At 36.7% G+C, this 22,642-nt stretch overlaps 1 protein-coding gene and 1 non-coding gene across 2 annotated transcripts in view; both read right to left on the bottom strand.

The window, feature by feature from the left end:
- LOC144372502 (TATA box-binding protein-associated factor RNA polymerase I subunit A-like) overlaps positions 1 to 9,947 on the bottom strand; it is a 58,769-nt gene extending 48,822 nt beyond the window's left edge. The window contains exons 1-4 of the mRNA XM_078035849.1: positions 9,806 to 9,947; positions 7,783 to 7,915; positions 4,602 to 4,771; positions 291 to 404 (exon numbers count right to left, since the gene is read on the bottom strand). Coding sequence (XP_077891975.1) covers positions 291 to 404; positions 4,602 to 4,771; positions 7,783 to 7,903 — 405 coding nt within the window. The 5' untranslated portion in view covers positions 7,904 to 7,915; positions 9,806 to 9,947. The remainder of the gene's footprint in view (positions 1 to 290; positions 405 to 4,601; positions 4,772 to 7,782; positions 7,916 to 9,805) is intronic.
- An 11,833-nt stretch (positions 9,948 to 21,780) lies between these two features.
- Positions 21,781 to 21,887, bottom strand: LOC144372503 (U6 spliceosomal RNA). The gene has a single exon (XR_013432494.1). It is a non-coding gene; the product is annotated as a U6 spliceosomal RNA (small nuclear RNA).
- Positions 21,888 to 22,642: the final 755 nt, after the last annotated feature.

Below are 22,642 nucleotides of genomic sequence, written 5' to 3'. Positions count from 1 at the left end.
TCCAAAAATACCAACTCAGCACAAATAACTTGGGCAAACAGTAGAAGCACAACTTCAACATCTGATGGACTGGTTTTGGCAACCAGAGATAAACAAAGAGGAGGTATTTCCCATCAGACAACATGGAAGGTGATCAGAAACTAAGGAATGGCTGGCACAACACTGCTTTCTTTCTTATTTATCCCAGTATCTTACCCTTTCTTCATTATTGTTTACTTTACACTGATACAAACAATTCAGAAAACAATATGAACACTGGAAATATAAGTTCACAAAGTCTATATTCTTACCTTTACATAATTCAGGACACCAATATTTTTCATCCGGTCAGCAAAGGTATTGAAAGTCTCCACATTGCTTTTGGGATGATAAAAGAGAATTTCACTTCCAAGTCTCCAAATAACCTGTCAAAGCAGAAATTATTACCCAATGTAAAGTCCAACCCTGCTTTTATTCTATTTTTCCTGTAAGTTTTGTTTTTCTGGTTACATATAAAAACAACCTAAAATTCCTTTCCCTAGATATCATAATTGTCTATGTTATCGTACTTTACCCAGTAAAAATAAAGTTAGATCTTGCATAACAAAATCTTTTCAATACTAGTTTTTAAATTCTAGGTAAGTATAACAGTGCCATTATTAGATTAGCAGTCTAAAAGAGGAAGAGGCAGTTAAGATATTATTAAGTATAAAAATTAATTAGTATAGGAAGAATAAGTCAGAAACTAGGTTTTGGTAATATTGGCTTCTTAACTGGTCTCAACCTCATCTTTATTCTCAGCAAAATGAGTGCAACAGACTAGTTTCTTAAGATCTTATCAATATTGAGTATATTTATTCCAATATTTACAACACAAATTTAAGAACTGTCATCAAATATAAACAAATTTTAATAAAAAATATTTTCTCTTCAGATCACCAATCCTGGTGAAAGAACTTGGGAGTTCTTTTTTCATGGAAGCAAATGTCCATTTCTCTTACCCCCATTTAAAGTACTTCAACCATACCAACTTTAAAGTGAACTTCAAAGTCAATTAGTTCTAGAAGGCACACATTGGTTGTTTGGTACAATAACTTCATATTTCCAATTAAAAAAAAAACAACACAAGGGCTGGGGATGTGGCTCAAGCGGTAGTGCGCTCGCCTGGCATGCATGCGGCCCGGGTTCGATCCTCAGCACCACATACCAACAAAGATGTTGTGTCTGCCAAGAACTAAAAAATAAATATTAAAAAAATTCTCTCTCTCTCTCTCTCTCTCTCTCTCTTAAAAAAATAATAAAAATAAATTAAAAAAAAAACAACACAACAGGGCTGGGGCTACAGCTCAGTGGTAGAGCGCTTGCCTTCCATGCATGATGCACAGGGTTCAATCTTCAGCACCACATAAAAAATAAACAAATAAAGGCATTCTGTCCATCTGCAACTACAAAAAAAAAAAAAAGATCACGACTTCATTGTAGAATATCAAAAGTAGCATTGAGGAGCTTAAAGAAACTTGTAGAGGGCTGGGGAGTAGCACAGTGGTAAAAGCATGCCTAGCAAGGCAGGTACTAGGTTTCATCCCCAGCATCACCAAAACAAAAACTTAAAGATTATCCATTATCTATAGTTATCTACAGTTGTTCTTAAACCCAGTCATAAGAATTACCTGGGGCACCTATTAAAAATAAATATTCTAAGCCACCATGCCCATAATCCTAGCAGCTTGGGATGCTGAGGCAGGAGATCATGAGTTCAAAGCCAGCCTCAGCCATTCGGCAAGGCCCTAAGCAACTTAGTGAGACCTTGTCTCAAAATAAAACATAAAAATGGCTAAGCCAGTGGTTAAAAGCCCCAGGAGTACAGTACCAAAAATAAAATATACATGCGTACATATGTATGTATATGTGTATGTGTGTGTGTGTGTGTGTGTATAGAGAGAGAGAGAGAGAGAGCACGCGCGCGCGCATGCAATAGATAGACAGGGTTTCACTAAGTTGCTGAGGTTGGTCTTGAACTTGCAATCCTCCTGTCTCAGCCTCGAGCTGCTTGGGATTTCAGCTGTACTCCACAGTGACTGATGGAATCTGTATTTTTCAATACATGCCCTAGGTAGTTCAAAAGGATTCAAACAAGTATCTGGAAGCCACTCATTTAATTTCTTCATTTTATAAAACAAAATCTGGACAAAAGAGAGGTATATAATGTCTCTCTGTAGGGGCTGGGGATTTGGCTCAAGTGGTAGCGCGCTTGCCTGGCATGCGTGTGGCCCGGGTTCGATCCTCAGCACCACATACCAACAAAGATGTTGTGTCCGCCGAGAACTAAAAAATAAATATTAAAAATTCTCTCTCTCTCTCCTCTCTCACTCTCTCTTTAAAAAAAAAAGTCTCTCTGTAATGTAAATCATTACTAATGATTTACAGATATATGTAACTTTAGTCCCTAAATTAAAATTTGTCAATAATTATATTTTCTTTTTACACACATACACACACACACACACATACACACACACACACACACACACACACACACACACCAAGTAGCATGTATGTACTATTTGGTATTTTTGGTTTTGGCTCCATTAGATTGATGCACTGGTTACTATATTAGTAAAAGCACCTGAAATAGTCAAGTAAAGTTATTTGTGGAGAAACTGCTTTTTACTAAACAAATTTAGCAGTATATGCCAGGCAACCTTTCAGGCACTGTTTTACCCCTTCCCTCAGAAATGTACATTTGATATGGAGAGACACACAAGACACAAGAAAAATAATTATATTGACAAATATTACTGGAAGAGCGTGAGAAGGACATGGAGTTCAAGAGTGCCAGTACAAAGTAGGAATAAGAAAGCAAGAAATGCAGTTGTAATTTTAAATAATCAAGGTAGACCTCACAGAAGTCAAAGAAAAGTGGTCATACAGAAGGGCAGACATGATGATAGCTGAAGAAAGATCTTTCCAAGTAAAATAAATAAATAAATAAGGTAAAGATTGAGGCAGAATATGCCTGGCTTATTCTAATAAGAGCAAGGCTAGTAAGACTGGAAAAGAAAATACAGGTGAGCAAGTAACAGGAAATGAGATTAAGAAAACAAAAGGTCAAATGGGAATGGGTGAGCACATCACACAGGAACCCTGATTACAGTGTTTTCAGCAGAGGAGTGAATGAGGTCTTAAAGTTTTAAAAGGTTCACTCTACATCATTAGACATTAGGAAAACAAAAATCATTTTAAAACCATGATAAGATATCACTTTAAAACCACCAGGATGACTAAAATCAAAGAGAGACAACAAGGCACAGGTGTAGAGAAGCTGGAACTTTCAAATATTACTGATGGAAATATAAAATGGTGGAGTCACTTTTGAAAATAGTCTGGTAGTTTCTTGAGAAGTTAAATACAATTACCACATGATCTAAATTTCTACTCTAGGAATATACCCAAGAAAAGTCAAAACAAACATCCACATACAAACACTTGTGCATGAATATTTATAGAAGCATTATTCACAATAACCAAAAAGTATAATCAACCCAAATGTCTAACAAACTGATGAATAGATATATAAAATGTGGTATGTCCATATAAAATATTTGCCAATAAAAAGGAAAAAGCACGAATATTTTTACTACAACATAAATGAACCTTGAGAACATTTTACAGAGTAAAAGAAATCATTCACAAATGACCATTACATTATAAGATTCCATTTATATAAAATGGCCACCATAGAAAATAGTAGATTAGTAGCTTCCAGGGGCTATGAGTCAGTAGAGAAGCAATGAGGAAAGACTGCAAATAGGTACAGGTTTTCTTTTTGTAGAAAATGAAACTATCCTAAATTTAAATTGTGGCTAATGTTTGCACAACTCTGTGAAAATATTTAAAATATTAAATTGTACAAGTCAGTGAATTGTATGGTTTTCTAATGTCTCCATAAAGCTATTTTAAAAAAAGACAAAAAGAACACTCTGGTTGGAGAAAAAAACTTTCAAGTTTTGTTGAACGAGAGTACAAAACAGGTGCACAACCTGTGGAGTAAGTGAAAATTAAAATGATTTCTAATAAAAAAAAAGAATTAACACCTTTGTAGATGAAAGGTGTTGAGGGTTCCAGCTTCTCTACACCCTTGCCTTATTGTCTCTTTTTGATTTTAGTCATCCTGGTGGTTTTAAAGTGATATCTTATCGTGGTTTTAAAATTTTTGTTTTCCTAATGTCTAATGATGTAGAGTGAACCTTTTAAAACCTTAAGTCCTCATTCACTCCTCTGCTAAAAAACACTGTAATCAGGGTTCCTGTGTGATGTGCTCACCCTTTCCCATTTGATCTTTTCTTAACCTCATCTACAAAGGTGTTAATTTTACCCTATACCGAGGGTAAAATAATACAAGGTAAGAAGGAATTATTATTGGAATGAATGAATACTGGGAAATTTGAGAATGCACAACTCAAGACTATTTTTAGTCTTGATATAATTTCTACATCCAACATTACTTTTAGCAGCTTTTAGTAAATTCAGTTTGAAATCCCCCTAAAGCTTTGTGAATGGAGCTAGAGGCAAAATCTTTCAGAAATCTGCTGTTTCTTTCAGCAGACTCACACTTTGTTTACCTCTGGTGCAGCATGCTTTTTGTAGGTGTCTGAATCTTTCAAGATCTGCAAACAGCTGTTCATATACTCTGCAGCTTGCTGCCACTTGTGCTTCAGAAGGGCTTCTTGGATAAAATTTAAACAAGCACTTGTTGTCTGAGCAAAATCTTTCTTCTTTTTCCCTCCTGTCACTGTAAAGATGAAGGATAAGGGTCACCCAGTGACTCCAATTCAACTATTACAAAAACTTAAGTTCTGATAAATAGAACAGTAGGTATTACTTGACCCAGTCCATCCCCAAGTATCAAAGTCAACTTCATTTGAAACAAACTCTTACACACATACTGTTTTTTAGCAAATTTCTAAAAATCTAAATTACATTCTTGGGCTACTACAATCACCAGATCCTTCAAATCTCATTCAATAATCTTTTTGTCTTGGCATTAAGCAATTTTTTGAACAAAAGAGTAGAAAACAAGTACACAACCCATGGAGGAAATGAGGAGAATCTCTCAATAAGATCCCCCAAAGCACAAGCCCTGGTAATTAGAATAGGTAAAAATCACCAGTCACCCTATGCAAGCACAGTCTTTATTATCCACCAATATTCTGAAAATTCCAAATAAACTTGTTTATTTTTACAGTACTAGGGATTGAACCAGGAGTATTCTACCACTGCTGAGCAGTTATAGTCTTTCCTTCTTTCTTTCTTTTTTTTTTGTTAGACAGGTCTTGCTAATTTACTTGCCTAGGCTGAATCTCAAACTTGCCCTCCTCTTGCCTCAGCTCCTAACTATCTGAGAATACAGGCATGTGCCACCTCACCTAGCTAGGCTTTTATATTTTAAGTACCAATTCCCAGTAACACAATGATATTAAATGCACAAGAAATTAAAACAGCTATAGACATTAGCATTTGTATCCCTTAAGTATTAGCAATTCCCTTAAGGATATCTGGACTTAGTTAACAACCTCATTATATAAGTGACTGGTTACTATGCTTTCCTTCCTATACAACTACCAGATCCCTCTAGGCTAGCAGTCTTCTAGCTGGGTACCCTTAGCCCTGCAAATACAATAGACCAATAGGTCCTCTTAAAGCAAAGATCCTCTTAAAGCAATCAATCTGCAGATTCTACTTCCTTGTATATTGTTTCCTGAAATTAATCTCCTAGAGTGCTATGCCCATAATCAAGGTCTCACAATCAAAATCATTACATATTACCTGAAGGTATTTTCAACACATGATGAAAACTGAATGATTCTAATATTTACTTTTGCAAGTCAAGTGATTCCCAATTCTTTTATCAAAACTGTAGAATGTTCTAATAATTTTAAATAGAACATGTAATTTTTTGTGAGTAACTCATGAGTCGAAGATCTGATACTTGCTTAACTAAACTCCATTCTACTTCCCTATGTGACTAAAGTTTCTCAGAGTTTACATCATTAAAATATAGAATTAATGCCAGATGTTTTCTCATTCTAAAGTTAACATTCTTAATGATACATGAAGTAACTGGGCTAAGATTAAAAAATTAAAATTTACTTGAATACTTAAAACACATATCTCAACCCACAAGAAATTTTAAAACTTAAAAAAATTATAGGACGTTAAAATTAAGTGCAAATACAGACATACTTTTACTGTAAAATGTACTACAAAAACAGGAACAATACAAAATTTCCATTTATAAAAAGTTTTTTCATTGAATGTTTTAAGGTTGGCAATGGAAGGACATTACATCTCTGCTATTTAGATTCTACCAGATCTACTTTTTAAAGTAATTTAATTTAATGTAATTAAAACACCATCATGTGCTGGAAATTTATCTCTTGCAACTGATAAACTTTTTAGAAGACAAATTTTTAAATTTTTAAATTGTGCAAAGTAGGACACAGATTAAAAAAAAAGAAATATTACAGTGGAAAAGGTCAAAGACTATATTGATCTAGGTACACATAAATCACTAATAAGGTACATATAAATCACCTTGGGATCTTGAGCCTGGCTACTGTATGTGGTTCTGAAACTAGCAACATTAGAATCACCTAGAAGCTAATTAGAAATGCAGACTAATATGCCCCATCCAGATCTCCAAATCAGAGACTTCATTTAACAACATCTATACTCAAGCTGTTTAATCAGCAACAATCTCTGGCAACTAGCCCAGAAAACTAACAAAACACACTTTCCTTGAAATATTCTTTGTTCATCTAAAAGAATATTATACTCAGGTTAAGTTCCCTTCATCTCAGTGGTTAGAAGTGAATGCTCTAAAATCAGATACACATGATTCCTAATAGCAATACTTAAGAGTATAAGTTTGAGAAACTCAGTTTCTTCATACTAAAATGCCTAGCACATAAATTTACTGAGGATTAACTGAGATCATCAAATAAAAAGAGTAAAATTTTTTTTAATGGGAGCTAAACTTTAGGATTCTTCATTGAAATAACTCATACCTATTCTAAACTGAGAATATTAGTTACTTTTTATCTTAATCTAAAAATTTCTGGATTGTACAGAAAAACAGCCACCTTTTCATCTGATTAATATCACTTGACCAGCAAGATTCATTGCAGTGATATGTCGGGTGGCAAACTAAACAAGAAAGACAAATGCCAAAGTGAATTTGGAATTAATCCTAGGATCCAAGGAATCACTGTCAAAGGGGAAAGAAGGCTGGGATAAGAGAGACATTTTGATGCAATAAAGAAAGTGTTGATTCAAACGTATTCCTGGGGCTATACCACCCAACATGGCAATGTACAAATAACTGATTCTTGTATATATCTTTAAGAAATGTATCCTATAGAAAATTTTGCTTGTATTTACATTAGATAAAAATAAGGAAAAATATTATTTTTTTGAAAGCTATGTGCTTCTCAAAAGAAGAGACTATATCTTTTTCATGTATAAGTCCCCAATATTTTAGACTTATATATTAGATATTAGTGCTCAGAAAGCACTGCTGAAAAAAATGTGGCTGCAACATAATATAGACTGTATATTAATTCAAAAGAAAAGGATTCCAGAACAAAAAAGAGTATTTCTTATGCTTCCCTTTCTGCTTATAGTCAGAACAAGAAAACAACTTATATATTCTTAAAAACTAAACCAGCATCGTTCATTTTGTATACATATTGAATCTACTACTTCCTTGCACTAAAGTTAAAATGGTTCTGTTATTTTACTTACCTACAGTTTCTAAATGCTTCTGAAGCCAAGGAAAATACATTCCTGTACCAGTGAGCACAGATGTTTCCACCTGGTCATCCTCTGAAATGGTCTTTGTCAATTCTTCACTGAAATCACTCATACCTATTACAAACTGAGAATATCAGTTACTTTTGGTATATCTTAATCCACAAGTTTCTGAATTGTACAGAAAAACAGCCAATAATAAATATGACTTGAGCAGCAAGATCCATTGCATTGTAGGTTTTTTAAAATTATATATATATTTTAGTTGTAGATGGACACAATACCTTTATTAATTAATTTATTTTTATGTGATGCTAAGGATTGAACCCAGTGCCTCACACATGCTAAGCAAGCACTCTACCCATTTAACAACTCCAACCTGCAACTGGCAGTTCTTTTAAAGTAAAGAATAAATTTGCCAAGGCCTGTAATCTGTTCAGCTCAGTAGGCTAAAGCCAGGTGGATCACAGTTCAGAGCTAACCTCAGCAACTTAGCAGGGCCCTACGCAACTCAGTAAGACCCTGTCTCTAAATAAAATACAAAATAAGGCTGGGGGAAGTGGCTCAGTGGTTAAGTGCCCCTGGGTTCAACACCTGGTACCCCCCACACACCCAAAAAGCATTTAATTATGTCAGAAGCAGCCAAAATAAATAATCCATTACTCAACTATTACTATGTTTCAAGCACATAAAGATATTTCCCCTTAATTTTAAAAAATTCAAGCCTAGAGAAAGAAACAACAAAATGCAAATAACAAATACAGTACAAATAGTAGTAGCCAATATTTATTGGATCTTTACTACATACCTGGTCTATTATTTAATTTGGGGCTAGGGATGTAACTCAGTGGTAAAGTGCCTGACTAGTATGCATGAGGCCCTGGGTTCTATCCCTCCCACACAGCATCACACACACTCACACTACATACTAATTGATTTCTTCCACATTATGTTGAAAAAAACTAAGGGAGTGAAATTATGAAACTTGTCCAAGGTCACATACACACACACAAAATGAGGACAAGGAAATTCAGAGAACATAAAACTACTAGGCATGACTAGAACTAGGACAAGAGATAGGTAGGAGGCAATGATATTGCAGGTGGCAAACGAAACTAGAAATACAAATGCAAAAGCGAGTTTGGAATTAATCCTCAAGAGGCTCAGTGTCTCTCTCCCTCATTTCCCACATCGACCCAAGCATTAAAGCTTCTGATCCTACCACCTAGAATTTCTACAATATTTCCTCTTCTCTGGAATTCTACAACACCCTGAAATTGTGTTAATCACTGCATTAGCTTTCTAACTAGTTACCCTGCCTAAAATACTGCTTTTCCACATTATTACCAGAATTAAATCCTTTAAAGTCAATTTCCGGGGTTAAACACCTACGTTTGAAATAATATGTGACTCTGAATGCGACCCAGAATGTACTTTGAGGAGTTATAACACAAATTCTCTTTTCAAATCCTCAAAAACCAGAATCAGTAACACATGGTTGCCACAGTAACCAAAGCTTCTCCAGCTGGCTCTCATTTCCCAGAACCCAAGGTTTTAGAGCATAAGGGGAAAAAACTCGGAAGGAAAACACGAGTAAATCCAAGCACACCCTTTTTGTCTTCTAAACAAGTAAGCTCGCAATTATACTCGCAGCACTCACCCACCTACGGCGGGGCTCCGCAGGAAACCGCCTCCACTCCAGAAGAAAGCTCTCACCGGAAATTGTTAGCGTGCGCTTGCTCTGAGCATGCCCCAAAAACCTGCCTTGGGAGCATGCGCAAAACCTAGCCCCGCCCCAACTCCTCCTTTGAAGGTTGGAACGAAGTTGCCCGCCCCTTGAGCCGGTACCGGCTAATGGAAGTGAACCAAGAACTGACTATAGGCTGCTGCCTTCCCATTTGTTTGGCCAGAGATTTGCATCATTCTGTCCCATCCAGAAGGTGTAAGATTTCCATTGCAAATAGAGATTGTGGAGAGGGGACGGCAGCTGGACTAGGGGAGTAAGATGTCACTTTACCTGGTGGTCCTTTGGATTTTGCTTCGCTTTCCGACGGGAGTGGTGGTGCACACCTGTAATTCCAGTAGCTCAGGAGGCTGAGGTAGGAGGATTTTGTCAGTTCTACCTTTGGTTAAACAATCCCTGCGAAAGGAAACCACGTAAGCAGTAATAAATACCTAGAGCAAAGGACTCATCAGGTTATGTAAAGCCAAATCATAGAATAAGGAAAAAATAACAAAGAATTTTTATTTTAAACCATTAAGTTTATTACACAGTTAACTAAAACACACAGTGCATCTGTTTCTACCTGATGGATCATCTCCTTTTATCCTGAAGAGGTTCTTTTAGCATTGTTAATAGTAGAGATCTATTGGTATTGAATTTTCTTACTTTTTATTTATTTTAAAATGTCTATTTTGCTTTCAGTTTTGAAGAGATTTATCCTGGATTAGCAGTTTTTGTCTTCTAGCACCTTAAACCTTTCCATTAACTTTAACCTCTCATTTCTGATAAGAAGCCAGCTATCATTTTAGTCATTTTTACCAATGCATAACACACCACTTTTTTCTAATTGCCTTCAAGACCTTTTTCCTTCTAATTGATCATTTACAGTTGACTCTGATGCATCTAGATGTGATTTGCTTTGTAACTAACCTTAGTATTCACTGAGTTTCCTAAATCTCTTGACATCTTTTTTGTTAATTTGGGATAATTTTAGTCATCATTGTCTTAAATATTTTTTTTTCTGTACAATTTATGCCTCTATTCTTCTAGAAATGTAATTATATGTATGTTAGGTCACTTTGTACTGATAGTAACCAAGTCTCTATTTTTTTCTTTCTAATTTTTAGACCAGATAATTTTTATTGGTCTATCTCCAAGTTAACTTTTTGCTCTTTTTGCACTATACAATCTGATGATAGATTTGTTTCATGAATTTTTCGTTTCCAATACCGTACTTTTTATTTCTTTTAAAAGAAATTTTTCATTTATATGTTGACACCCATATCTACATATTCATTATGATTAAGCTTTTCTTTAACTCCTTGAAATTAGTTATAAAAACTATTTAAATTTTTTCTGCTAATCCTAACATCTGGGTCAGCTCACGGAACTTTTTTTATATGTGATATTTTCTCTTGTGGTTCTCATTTTTCTATCTTCTTTGCATTCTGGCAAAATTTAATGATATTCTACATGCCTATAATCCCAGCGACTCAGGAGGCTAAGGCAGGAGGATCAAGAGTTCAAAGTTAGCCTCCGCAACTAAGGGATGCACTTAGCAACTCAATGAGACCCTGTATCTAAATAAAATGCAAAAAAGGGCTGAGGTTGTGGCTCAATGGTTAAGCACCCCTGGGTTCAATCCCTGGTACCAAAAAAAAATTTTTAATTATATTCTGGTCATTTATAGATGATACATCATAGGAAGTCTGGATTATGTTTTCTTCCTATAAAGGATATTCTGTTTTATGTGTCATGCAGGCTAATTACTGGTGAATTGTTTTGATCATATTAGATTTGGTATTATTATTTTTATTATTATTATTATTATTATTATTATTATTTGGTTCCAGAGATTGAACTCAGGGTACTCAATTACTGAGCCACATCCCCAGACCTATTTTGTATTTTATTGAGAGACAGGGTCTTGCTGAGCTGCTTTAGCACCTCTATTTACTAAGGCTGGCTTTGAGCTCGTGATCCTCTTGCTTCATCCACCTGAGTCACTGGGATTATAAGCATATTCTGTGCCTCACTAGGTTTGGTATTTTTCTTTATTTCCATATTTCATGGTGCATTATACTTGTACATAATGGTGGGATTTGTTGTTATGTTTTCATACATATGTACAATATAGTGATAAAACTTAGCCAATATCATTCTTGAGTATTTCTCTTTTACCTGCTTTCCTTTCTCCCCTGATCCCTTTCCTCTATTCTACTGATCTCCCTTTGATTGCCCTCAGATTCCTTTCACACACACACACCTTTCTTTTCCTTTTTCCTTTCTGGCTGCCTCATACATTTTCAGCATGAATAAATTTTGGTTTCAAATTTAGGTCTACCATTTTCCCTTTACTCTTTTTTGTGTGGTTCTTTTTTGCTAAGGCTTATTTATGAACTCTTAATTAAGTACCTGATATATTAGTGAAGCTGCTGCAACCTGACTCTGCTGAAAACCTAATTTCTTCCAACATTGCCATTTAGCATCATCTTCAGTCTCCTTTATAGCAGTCAAACTCTGCTAAGCCTTAAAGAGTCTTATCTGGTACATTCATATCAAAAATAAATTTCCTCCAGGCTTTTAGTATTCTCTCTCTCTAACACACACACATAATCACATTGCACCCACCATAAATAGCTCAGACATTCTTGTCCACAAAATTCCAACCACTATGATAATCTTGCACTTTGATAATTTTCTTCTTAACTCAGTATGACCACCATTTTACTTGAGCTTCATCTCTCTGAAATTAATACCTGAAAATGTTTAGTTTTTCTAGTTTTATACTCTTTTGTGTCAGGAAAACAAATCCCGTACAGTAGAACTATAACAGTTTCAAGTAAAAGTACTAAATTAGTTATATCCTTGCCCATCAATAGTGGTAGAAGCACTTAGGTGAACTTACATAGAAACTGCAACATCTTACATACTCAACAACAATTTCATTGCCCATGGAACCCAAAATTAATTGAAAGAGTAAACCCCAAAATGGATATCTGAAAAATAAACTGGTCAAAATTAGTAAGGCAATCAGAGTTAAATAATCATATATTTTACCAATAGCACTAGCTTAAAAGTATGGGTCTACAATAAGTAGAAAAATACAAGTTAATGGCTAGAGTCATAAAAGTTTCTATTATGATAGGCAGTCTCTTATGATGCTTTAATATTATATGATAGTTGTGAAATGATTACAAACTAATAATGAACATAATCTATTTGCAGATTAAAATGTTCTTCCCTGTATTATCTACAAATTTTAGATACACCTCAAAATGCCCTGGAAAAGAAATTTCTTAAGTCTCATCAAAATGAACTGCCAGGTTTTTTCCTACATTTGACATGACACAGTGCCAAGATTTCTAGTCCTGAATACACACTTTCTATAGGGAAGAGACATATATCTTGGCAATTAATAGATCATTTATCTCATTTCATACAGCCAATTTTAGTCGTAAGAAAAGAAATGTTTATGTATTCATTCTGCTGACTTTAGTCTATAATCTAATCATGGATCAACAAACTTTTTCTGAAAAGAGACTGATAATAAACATATTAGACTTTGTAGGCAAGTCTTAATTGCCACTCAAATGCCAGTGTAGCACAAAAACAGCCTAGACTATGGGTAAATAATATAAGCTTCTGTGTTCTAATAAAACTTTGTTTACAAAAGCAAGTGTCATTGTTGGACACCGTGGTGTGCTCCAACAGTCACAACTACTCAGAAAGCAGAGGCAGGAAGATTACTTGAGCCTAGGAGTTCAGGCCAGCCTGGGAAATAAGAAAGAGAGAGAGAGAGAGAGAGAGAGAGAGAGAGAGAGAGAGAGAGGGGGAGAGAGGGAGAGGGAGGGAGGGAGGGAAGGAGGGAAGGAAGAGAGAGAGGAATGAATGAAAGAAAGAAAGAAAGAAAGAAAGAAAGAAAGAAAGAAAGAAAGAAAGAAAGAAAGAAAGAAAGAAAGAAAGAAAGAGAAAAAAAGGAATAAAGGGAACAATTTAAAAAAACAGTGTCAGGCTTACAGCTATGATTTGCTCAACACTGTTCCAGAGTATTAATGTTATGCTCACAATAGATGTTTGGCTAGGCTGTATACATACATACATACATACATACATACATACATACATACATACATATATACATGAAAGCAATTTTGTTCTTTTGTTTGCTTTCTTTTATTTTTTCCATTTTTTTTGTTGATACATTATAGTCGTAAATCATGGCAGTATTTCTCGTTACATATTTCCACATGCACAATATAACACTACAGTTTGGCCAATATCATTCCCCAGTATTTTCCCTTCACTCCTCCCTCTCCTGGTCTCTTTCCTACACTCTACTGATCTCCATTTGATTTTCACTTTTTTTTCCTTTTTCCTCTCTTGCTTCCACATCCGAGAGAAAACATAGGCTCCCTTGATCTTATGAGTTTAGCTTATTTTGTGTAACAGAATGTTCTCAAGTTTCATCCATTTTCCAGCAAATGACATAATTCACCTTTATGGCTGAATAAAGCTCCATTGTGTGTATATGCCACATTTTCTTTATTTATTCATCCTTGATAAGCACCTAGTTTGGTTCCATAGTTTGGCAACTGTGAATTGTGCTGCTATAAACATGGGTATGCATGTACTACTCTAGTATTATGACTTTAATTCATTAGGATAAACATTGAGTAGTTGTATAGCTGGGTTATATGCTGGTCTCCTGCCTAGTCTTTTGAGGAACCTCCATACTGATTTCAATAGTGGTTATATTCATTTATAATCCTATCAACAGAGAAAAAAGTGTCCCTTCTTCTCCACATTCTCTCTAGCATTTATTATTGTGCATATTCTTTTTTTTAAGTAGTTGGACACAATACCTTTATTTTTATTTATTTATTTTTAATGTGGTGCTGAGGATCGAACCCAGGGCCTTGCACGTGCTAGACAAGCAATGTGCTGTTGAGCCACAACCCCAGCCCCATATCGTTCATATTCTTGATGGCTGCTATTCTGACTAAAGTGAGATGAAAGCTCACTGTAGTTTTGATTTGCATTTCCCTAATTGCTAATGATGTTGAACATTTTTATAGATTTGTTGTCCATTTTTATTTCTTCTTTTGAGAAGTATCTGTTTAATTCATTTGCCCAATTAAGCTAGGTTATTTGAGGTTTTGGTGTTAAGTTTTTAAAAGTTTCTTATATAGTTTGGATATTAATCCTGTGTCAAAGAGTAGTTAGCAGGGTTGGGGATGTGGCTCAAGCGGTAGCACGCTCGCCTGGCATGCATGCAGTGCAGGTTCGATCCTCAGCATCACATACAAACAAAGATGTTGTGTCCGCCAAAAACTAAAAAATAAATATTAAAAAATTCTCTCTCACTCTCTTAAAAAAAAAGAGTAGTTAGCAAATATATTTTCTCCAATTCCTTAGGTTCTTTCTTCATGTTACTAATTGTTTCCTTTGCTGTGCAGAAGCTTTTTAATTTGATGCCATTCTGTTTATTAACTTTTGTCATTATTTTCTGAGCTTTAGGAGTTCTAATAAGAAAGTCATTGCCTGTACCTATATGCTGGAGTCTCAAATGTATATTTTCTTCCAAGGATTTGCATAGTTTCTGGTCTAATTCCTGGGCTTTTGATCTCTTTCAAGTTTGTACAGGGTCTAATCTTATTTGTCTACATATGGATAACCAATTTTCCTGGCACCACTTGTTTAAAGCCTGTCTTTTCTCCCAATATGTTTTTGGCATCTTTGTCAAGAATCAGATGAGTGTTAACTGTGTTGGATCTTTTTCTGTGTCTTCTCTTCTTTCCCATTGGTCTATGTATCTGGTTTTATGACAGAGCCATGCAGTGGTTATTTCCATAGCTTTGTAGTACAATTTGAAGTCAGGTATTGTGATGATGCCTCCAGCTTGCTTTATTGACTTAGAATTGTTTTGGCTATTCTGAATATTTTATTCTTCCAAATGGATTTCAGGACTGTTTGTTCTAGTTCTGGAAAAATGACATTTATTATTATTATTATTATTTTAAATTTATATATGACAACAGAATGCTTTACAATTCATATTACATATATAGAGCACAATTTTTCATATCTCTCATTGTATACTAAGTATATTCACACCAATTCATGGGTATTTTGATGGGAATTGCATCAAATCTGTATGTTGCTCCTAAAACCAATTTCAAACATATACAATCATATTAGTAGTGATTTTAGTGTCCAAAAAGAGATCTACTAAACAATAATTACTGGGCTGGTTTGGTGACTTGTAGTCCTAACTACTCAGAAGGCCAAGCCAGGAGGATTGCTTGAGTCCAGGTGTTGGAGATCAGGTTAGGCAACATAGCAAGACCCCCATCTTAAAAATAATAATAATTACTGATGTCAAAACACATCTCAATCATTATGCTAGTTACCAACTCTTCATTGTTTTCCTTGAAACTCTAATATACAATTAGTGAATGTCAATTTAGGACTAATTGTGCTGTTTTATAGAGGAGAAAGCTGATTATAATAGTAAGTGAAATCATCTGTCATGAACTGATTTGTGTTTATTTAATCACAATTATCATGCTGATGACTCTACATATTAAGTCTCCACCTATAGTCCCCTAGGTGCTAATTTTAAAAAACGTGAGTTTTCATTAAAAATAAGAAAAGAAACCCCTCCATATGCATTTCAATAATTCAAATTGTATCATAATTTGACTATTAACACAAGGGAAAATCAATGCAACTAATTCAGATTTAAATTCAAGATTACACAGTGCAAAAGAGGGAATAGTCTTGGAAAGGGAAGTAGAAAAATGTAAGATCCCTCTTAGAGGTCAGAAAAAATAAAATAAAATTTCCTTCAGAATAACAACTGGACATAAAGCTTTCAAGAAATGTTAGCTACTAGCTTTCTTCTCTGACAATCGGTTTTGTCAGTTGGTTCCCACTAAGTTGTGCACTTTTTCTGACCAGGACCAGATATCTTGTCTTTTGATTTTCATCCACTCCCACACCATGCTAGGGCTTTGGTAGCACAAAATGAGAATTAAAAATATGCTTTTGAATTAAATAATTTCTTCCCTTACGGATAAAGATAAGAATCTCAAGATCTTAGCCTGAAGACTAATGTCCATCTCTCTGCCCCCACCTGTCCCCGCCTTAAAAAAAAAAGCAGGCCACTGTCTCCAGTTTACACCCTCACTCACAGTTCTATTCACCTTCCCCTTTCCTAATCAGAGGGATCTTGGGGTGGGGCTTCAAGGAACCTCAAAGAGATTGAAGGGGAGGGAGCCTGGAACCATAGACTAGCTGTGACAAGACATGGGTGGGATTTGGTAGTTCAGAAAAGGAGGTACCAGACCAGGAATGGGGGATGGGAGTGATGGTGAAGTGGAGTGGGCTAGTTTAGGATGGACCAGAAATGAGACATTAAGGAAAGCCAGAAAGGACCAGTTGGCAGGGGGGGGGGGATGGGTGGGTGACTACTAGAATCATGTGGAGGGTCGCTTGTGAGGTCACAGGAGCAAAGGCAGGTGATTGGACGAGAAGGAGAGTTCTAGTTGCCAAGGCAGCGACTAGAGGAGAAGGTCTTCAGTCCATGAGAAGGTCTTGACTAGAGAAGGATGGAGCTCCAGCTCCGTGTGTTCTCCAGTAGAGTCTGTGGATTGACCCCCAGATATCCCTGCTGAGGTGTCACCCGGGAAAGGCTTAAGCCTTCCCGGGCGCCACCCCTCTGTGCTTTGCTACCCACCCCACCCGCCCCCCTGAGCCCCGCCTCCGCCCCCTGACGCCCGCCACAGCCTACTCCACCCTGTCACCGACTCCCCAAGGTGACCACAACATGGCTGCGGCGCCAGTGCTGCTCTTCTTGCTGTTCGTGCTGTGGCTGACCTGGCGAGTGCCGGGCCAACTGGACCCAAGCACCGGCTGGCCCTTGTGGAAGCACAAACTCTGTGCAGACGACGAATGCAGCAGTGAGTCCACAGGTGGGCGGGCAGCCCAGGGTCTCCGTGGTGGCTCTTTGGGGCCACATGGGGCTCTGATCCCCCGGTCCCCTGCCCCGTGGGCTGGGCTAGGGGGTCGTAGGATGACGGGTGGGGCGCAGGAGTGACAGAGCCTCAGTACCCTGCGTGTGTCCCCTCCGGCTCTGCCGGCGCCTCAGCCAGCCCGCTCAGGTTGCTGAGATGCTGAGCCTATGGTGCAGACTTCACCAGCAGTCAAATTCATAGACCAATAGTGAATGGAGGGCCTGGGGTTGTAGCTCAGTGGTAGAGCGCTTGTCTAACATGTGAGGCACTGGGTTTGATTCTCAGAACTGCATACAAATAAATAAAATAAAGGTCCATCAAAAACTAAACTAAAAAAAATTAGGCAAAAGCTTAAAAAAATAGTAGTGAATGGGAATCTCAGGGTTGAGAAAGACCTTAGAAGCAACTGGTCCAACTTCTTAATAACTGCATGTTGGACTCCTGCTGTTTAATCAAACGTACCCCAGGCTGTAACTCATACTGAAATTCCACCCCTACAAGCTCTCAGTTCTTACTGGAATTCTACCTCATTCACAGAGCCTCAATGCAGGTCTGTATCCAATTCCCTTTAGTCTCTCTTGATATTACTGTGTTCTTTTTAAATAGCTGTCATCTGTGCATTCAATAAATAATTGTTGAGTATCTCTGCCAGGTGCCAGATACTGTGTTAAGCCTTGGCTCATTCCACCTGCAAATCTGCAAACCAAGACTCCCTCTATTTCAGCTTTCCTAAAGTTTTAAACACAAGGTTTCACCAGCACTAAATCCATGTTTGTTGAATGTGACCCTGGTCTATATATCTCTGGTTTTAAATTTTCCCTTGAGTGAATATTGTTCTGGTAGCAGTTCTATGGCCATTGAAGTAGTGGAGAGTAGACTAGAGATTGTTCATTTTATAATTGAAGGGTCTAATAGCTCTAATTAGGATTATGAAGTTTTCTTCTCTGTGTTAATTGTCTTTAGGAGAGCCAAATATTCCAGGCACTGTGACTCATATATTTAGTGAAACACTCGATGAATATTGAAACTGAAGAGAGACAATTCTTATTCTATAGCATAAAATAAAATAGCCATTTCCCCTTTCAATTTTAGAGCTACTTATAACAGAAGGTACTCCTGTTGATGCTGCTGATACAGAAAACCAACTAGAGATAAAGGTGGAAGAGCCAGAAGATGCCACCACCATACTTTTCTTGTTACATTCATTCTTGCTTTATTTGTCTAAGATGGTAAGTTTGACATAGTTTCTTCAATTAGAATGTTGATTATTTATTAGTTTTTAAGTGGCTTCTGGTCATGAAGTGAAGAACTTAAAATGTCTTTATGAAAATTACTCCTGATCCTTTGAGTAGATAGCTCCTGAAACAAAAGCCATAGGGGTGTGGCTTTAATGGCTACTTGGTTTAGCACATGAGGAAGATTTGCTGTCTACCAAGGCTGGACATTTGCACACCTATAAAAACTTGGTTCTTCCCCTCAGAACCTTTCATTCTGGCAGGGAGATAACAGCATTCACTTGAAACACAGTAAGATAATGACAGAAAGAGAGGTATTTATTCGATGGTAGAACATTATTGTCCATAAATGCATTTATTATGGTTGGAAGGGTGATCAATAAGGTCAGAAAGTGGTTGAGATGTGTTTGAAGCACAGGCAAAGGGCAAACAGGAGTCCGACATGTGGTTTGTTGTTGATTAGACAGGCTGGGGTGGTGGGGGAAGCTGGCAGTCAGAAGAAATGTGTTCAGAGAAATGGAAACATGAAGAAAGGATATTTGGGGAGGGCAGGAGAATGTGAATAGTTGGTGTTGTAAAGTGTGAAGTTGGAGGGGGATGGGCCTGTTGGAGAGGCCAGCAAATCTTAACTGAAGTCATGAGCCAAAGTAGCATTAGACCATTAATAGTGGGGATCCTTAGAAAGTTTTAAGAATGAAAAGGAATTAGGTTAGATCTGTTTCTTAGAGTCACTTAAGGCTGATCTTTCTAAAGAAAATCATGATTCAAACAAGACATTTAATCTGTCTAGAAGCTTATCTAAGCATTTTAGGACTTACCTCCCCCCCATTGGTGTTTGTTGATATTGGACTTTTAGAATTTAATTATAGGAATGAGAAAGCTTTTAGAGGTTGGAGGTCCTAGGGCCTTTGTGACAGTAATCCTCCTCAACTGAAGTTGTTTCCTGTAGATTGTGTTATTTCAAGGCTTGTGTATGAAAGATGATGTTGTTGTTTTCCTTGTAAAATGTATAGATTTTGAAGCCAGGTAGATGTGGTTTCAAATCCCAAGGTTATCATTTAGAAGTTTGGGCAAATAAGTAAACTTTTGAAAAAAGTTTTCCTCATCTGAAAAATGTAGATAATGCTTACTCCAATCATAAGAATTAAATGATTTGACAAGGTAAAATGTCTGGTGAGGTGTCTGGCATTTTGAAGGGTTTTACCCCTACGCACCCCCTAATTCTCATGTAGGCAGTCAGAAGGTGGTATAAATCAATGAATACCTGGGGAGGAAAGACCACCAGGGTGGAAAAGATGTGGTGGGGAGAAACAAATCATTTTTCAGTTGGCTCCATGTTTGTTCATGATGGTGGCAGCCACCTGGGTAAGGAGTATGTACAAGCCAGGCAGTTAGAATAATGATATTTCCAGTGATTAAAGCAGTCTTCCACAGTCATAATTTGATTATCAGAATGAATCAGCATCACTTGGAAAGTTAACAGCCTCACGATATGGAAAGGATTTCTTTATTCATATTTTTAGGTATGCACAGAGCCCTCCTCTAGGTCTAGGTCAGGGGACACGAATGTGGTGCAGGTGTGTCAGTGATTGTACGGTGATAGGTAAGACATAGACGTGAGTGGCAAAGAAGAGGCACAATGTTAAAAGACTGATTTGAAAGGAGATTTCAAAAAGGCATTTTGATGGCCCAGTATGTACAGGACATTGTGTGAGGACTAAAAGAGTCTAACAGGTGTAAGGCATGATTGTGATTTTTGAAAGCCTTAAGAAAAGGACTTAACAAATATATGCAAAAATTATGAACAAATCAATGTAAAATCTTAAACAAGTAGTATGATATCTGATAGGACTGGAGAGTAATAGGCTCTGATGTGTTTGGGAGATGTGCACCAATCAGGTTCATTGATCAATGGAATCTTAGTAGAATCTTAGTGTTAGAAGAAACCTTGGAAGGCTGTTAGTCTAGTTTCTCACTCATTGCTGTTATTTTCTTTACTGTGGCCCTGACGAGTAGTTATGAGGCCTGTACACCAGTATTTCCTAGCATGAGTCACTCTCTTACAAGGCTATATGTTCTTCTGTTGTCTAGTTCATCCTTGTATTGACTCCAAATTTTCCTCCACATGATTTCCTCTATAAAACTGAATTCTTTTCTATATAGAAATCCTTTAAATATTTGAAGTTATATCTTAATTTAAAAATTATTTTTAGTATTTTTATCATGGAAACTTTCAAATAAGAGCAGAGAGAATAGTAGGGGACTATAGGTAACCATAACATACTGTACATTTTAGAATACTAGAAGAAAAGGTTGTGAAAGTTTTACCATAGAGAAATGATGTTTGACGAGGTAGATATATTTAACTGATTTAAATGTTACATAGTGTAATCATGCATCAAAATGTCATGTTACCTACTTCAATAATTATAATGTTTGTTTCTATGTACTAGTTAAAAAATAAATTTAATTAGAAAAGCTTTAAAGAAAAGCACAGAGAGTAGTATAATGAACCCACGGGCCATCACCCAACTTAACAGTAATTCCTTGATAGCTAATATCAGTGAGTTTTTTTTTAATTTGTTCTAATTGGTTATACATGATAGCAGAATGCATTTCGATTCATTGTATATAAATGGAACAAAACTTTTCCTAGTTGTACACAACACATTTGTATTCCTACATGTACCTCGGGTAATAAGGTTCATCTCATTCCACCATCTTTCCTATCCCTATGCCCCGTCACCTGTCCTACCTCCCCTTTGCCCAGTCAAAGTTCCTCCATTCTTTCCATGCCTCTTACCACCCACCTTACCCCCATTATGGGTCAGCATCCACTTTCAGAGAGAACATACAGCTTTTGGTTTTTGGGATTGGCTTACTTCCCTTAACCTGATATTCCCATTCACCCGCAGATGCCGTAATTTTTTTCTCTTTTAAGGCTATAAGTAATATTCCATTTCATATATGTACCACAGTTTCTTTATCCATTCATCTGTTGAAGGGTTGGTTCCACAAAACTATGGAATGCTTCACAAATGTGGGTGTCATCCTTGCTCAGGGACCATGCTAATTTTTTCTGTATTGTTCCAATTTTAGTATATGTGCTGCCAAAGCAAGCACACTCTGAGTTTTAACAAATGTAGATACCCATGTAAAAACTACCATAATCAAGATATAGAACAGTTTTTTCACTAGAAAAGGGGTTTCCTTGGGATCCTTCCCAGTGAGTTCCTTCACCACCTGTTCCAGGCAACCACTGATAACTTTTTTTTTTAAACTATAGATTCATTTTTCCTACAGTACTATTTCATATATATGCCACTATAAATGGACTCATTTATATCTAGGAGTGCAATTGCCTCCTACGTTTAATGTATGTTTTTATCTTATGTGATACTGTCAAGCCATGCTAAAAAATGACCACAATCATTTTATACTTCCACCAGCAATTTAGGAGACTTCCACTTGACTTCATCTTCACTAGCACTTGGGCCATTCTAGTGGGTATGTCTTTGTGAGTTTATTTCCTGATAATTAATGATATTGAGTGAACTTTTTTTTTCTTTTGAGATAGGGTCTCACTAACTTGCTTAGGCCCTTGATAAGTTGCCAGCCTCAAACTTGGGATCCTCCTGCCTCAACCTTCTGAGTTGCTGGGATTACAGACATGTGCCATGATGCCTGGATCAAATACTTCTTCATGAGCTTGTTGACCATACTGTTTTTGTATGTCAACTCTCTCTGGCTAGCTGGAATCCAGACTTCTCCCAGCTCAGTGCCAACTGTGGGATTGGTTAGCTTATAGTTGTTCTTGGCCCTCGCAGGTACTGCTTAGAATGTAGCCCCAAACTGAAGACCACCTCCATGCAGATTTC

Source organism: Ictidomys tridecemlineatus, unplaced genomic scaffold (genome assembly GCF_052094955.1).
Source record: "Ictidomys tridecemlineatus isolate mIctTri1 unplaced genomic scaffold, mIctTri1.hap1 Scaffold_1112, whole genome shotgun sequence".
Taxonomy (NCBI): Eukaryota; Metazoa; Chordata; class Mammalia; order Rodentia; family Sciuridae; genus Ictidomys; species Ictidomys tridecemlineatus.
Note: the sequence above shows the minus strand (reverse complement) of the source record. Positions and strands in the feature narration are given on the sequence as shown.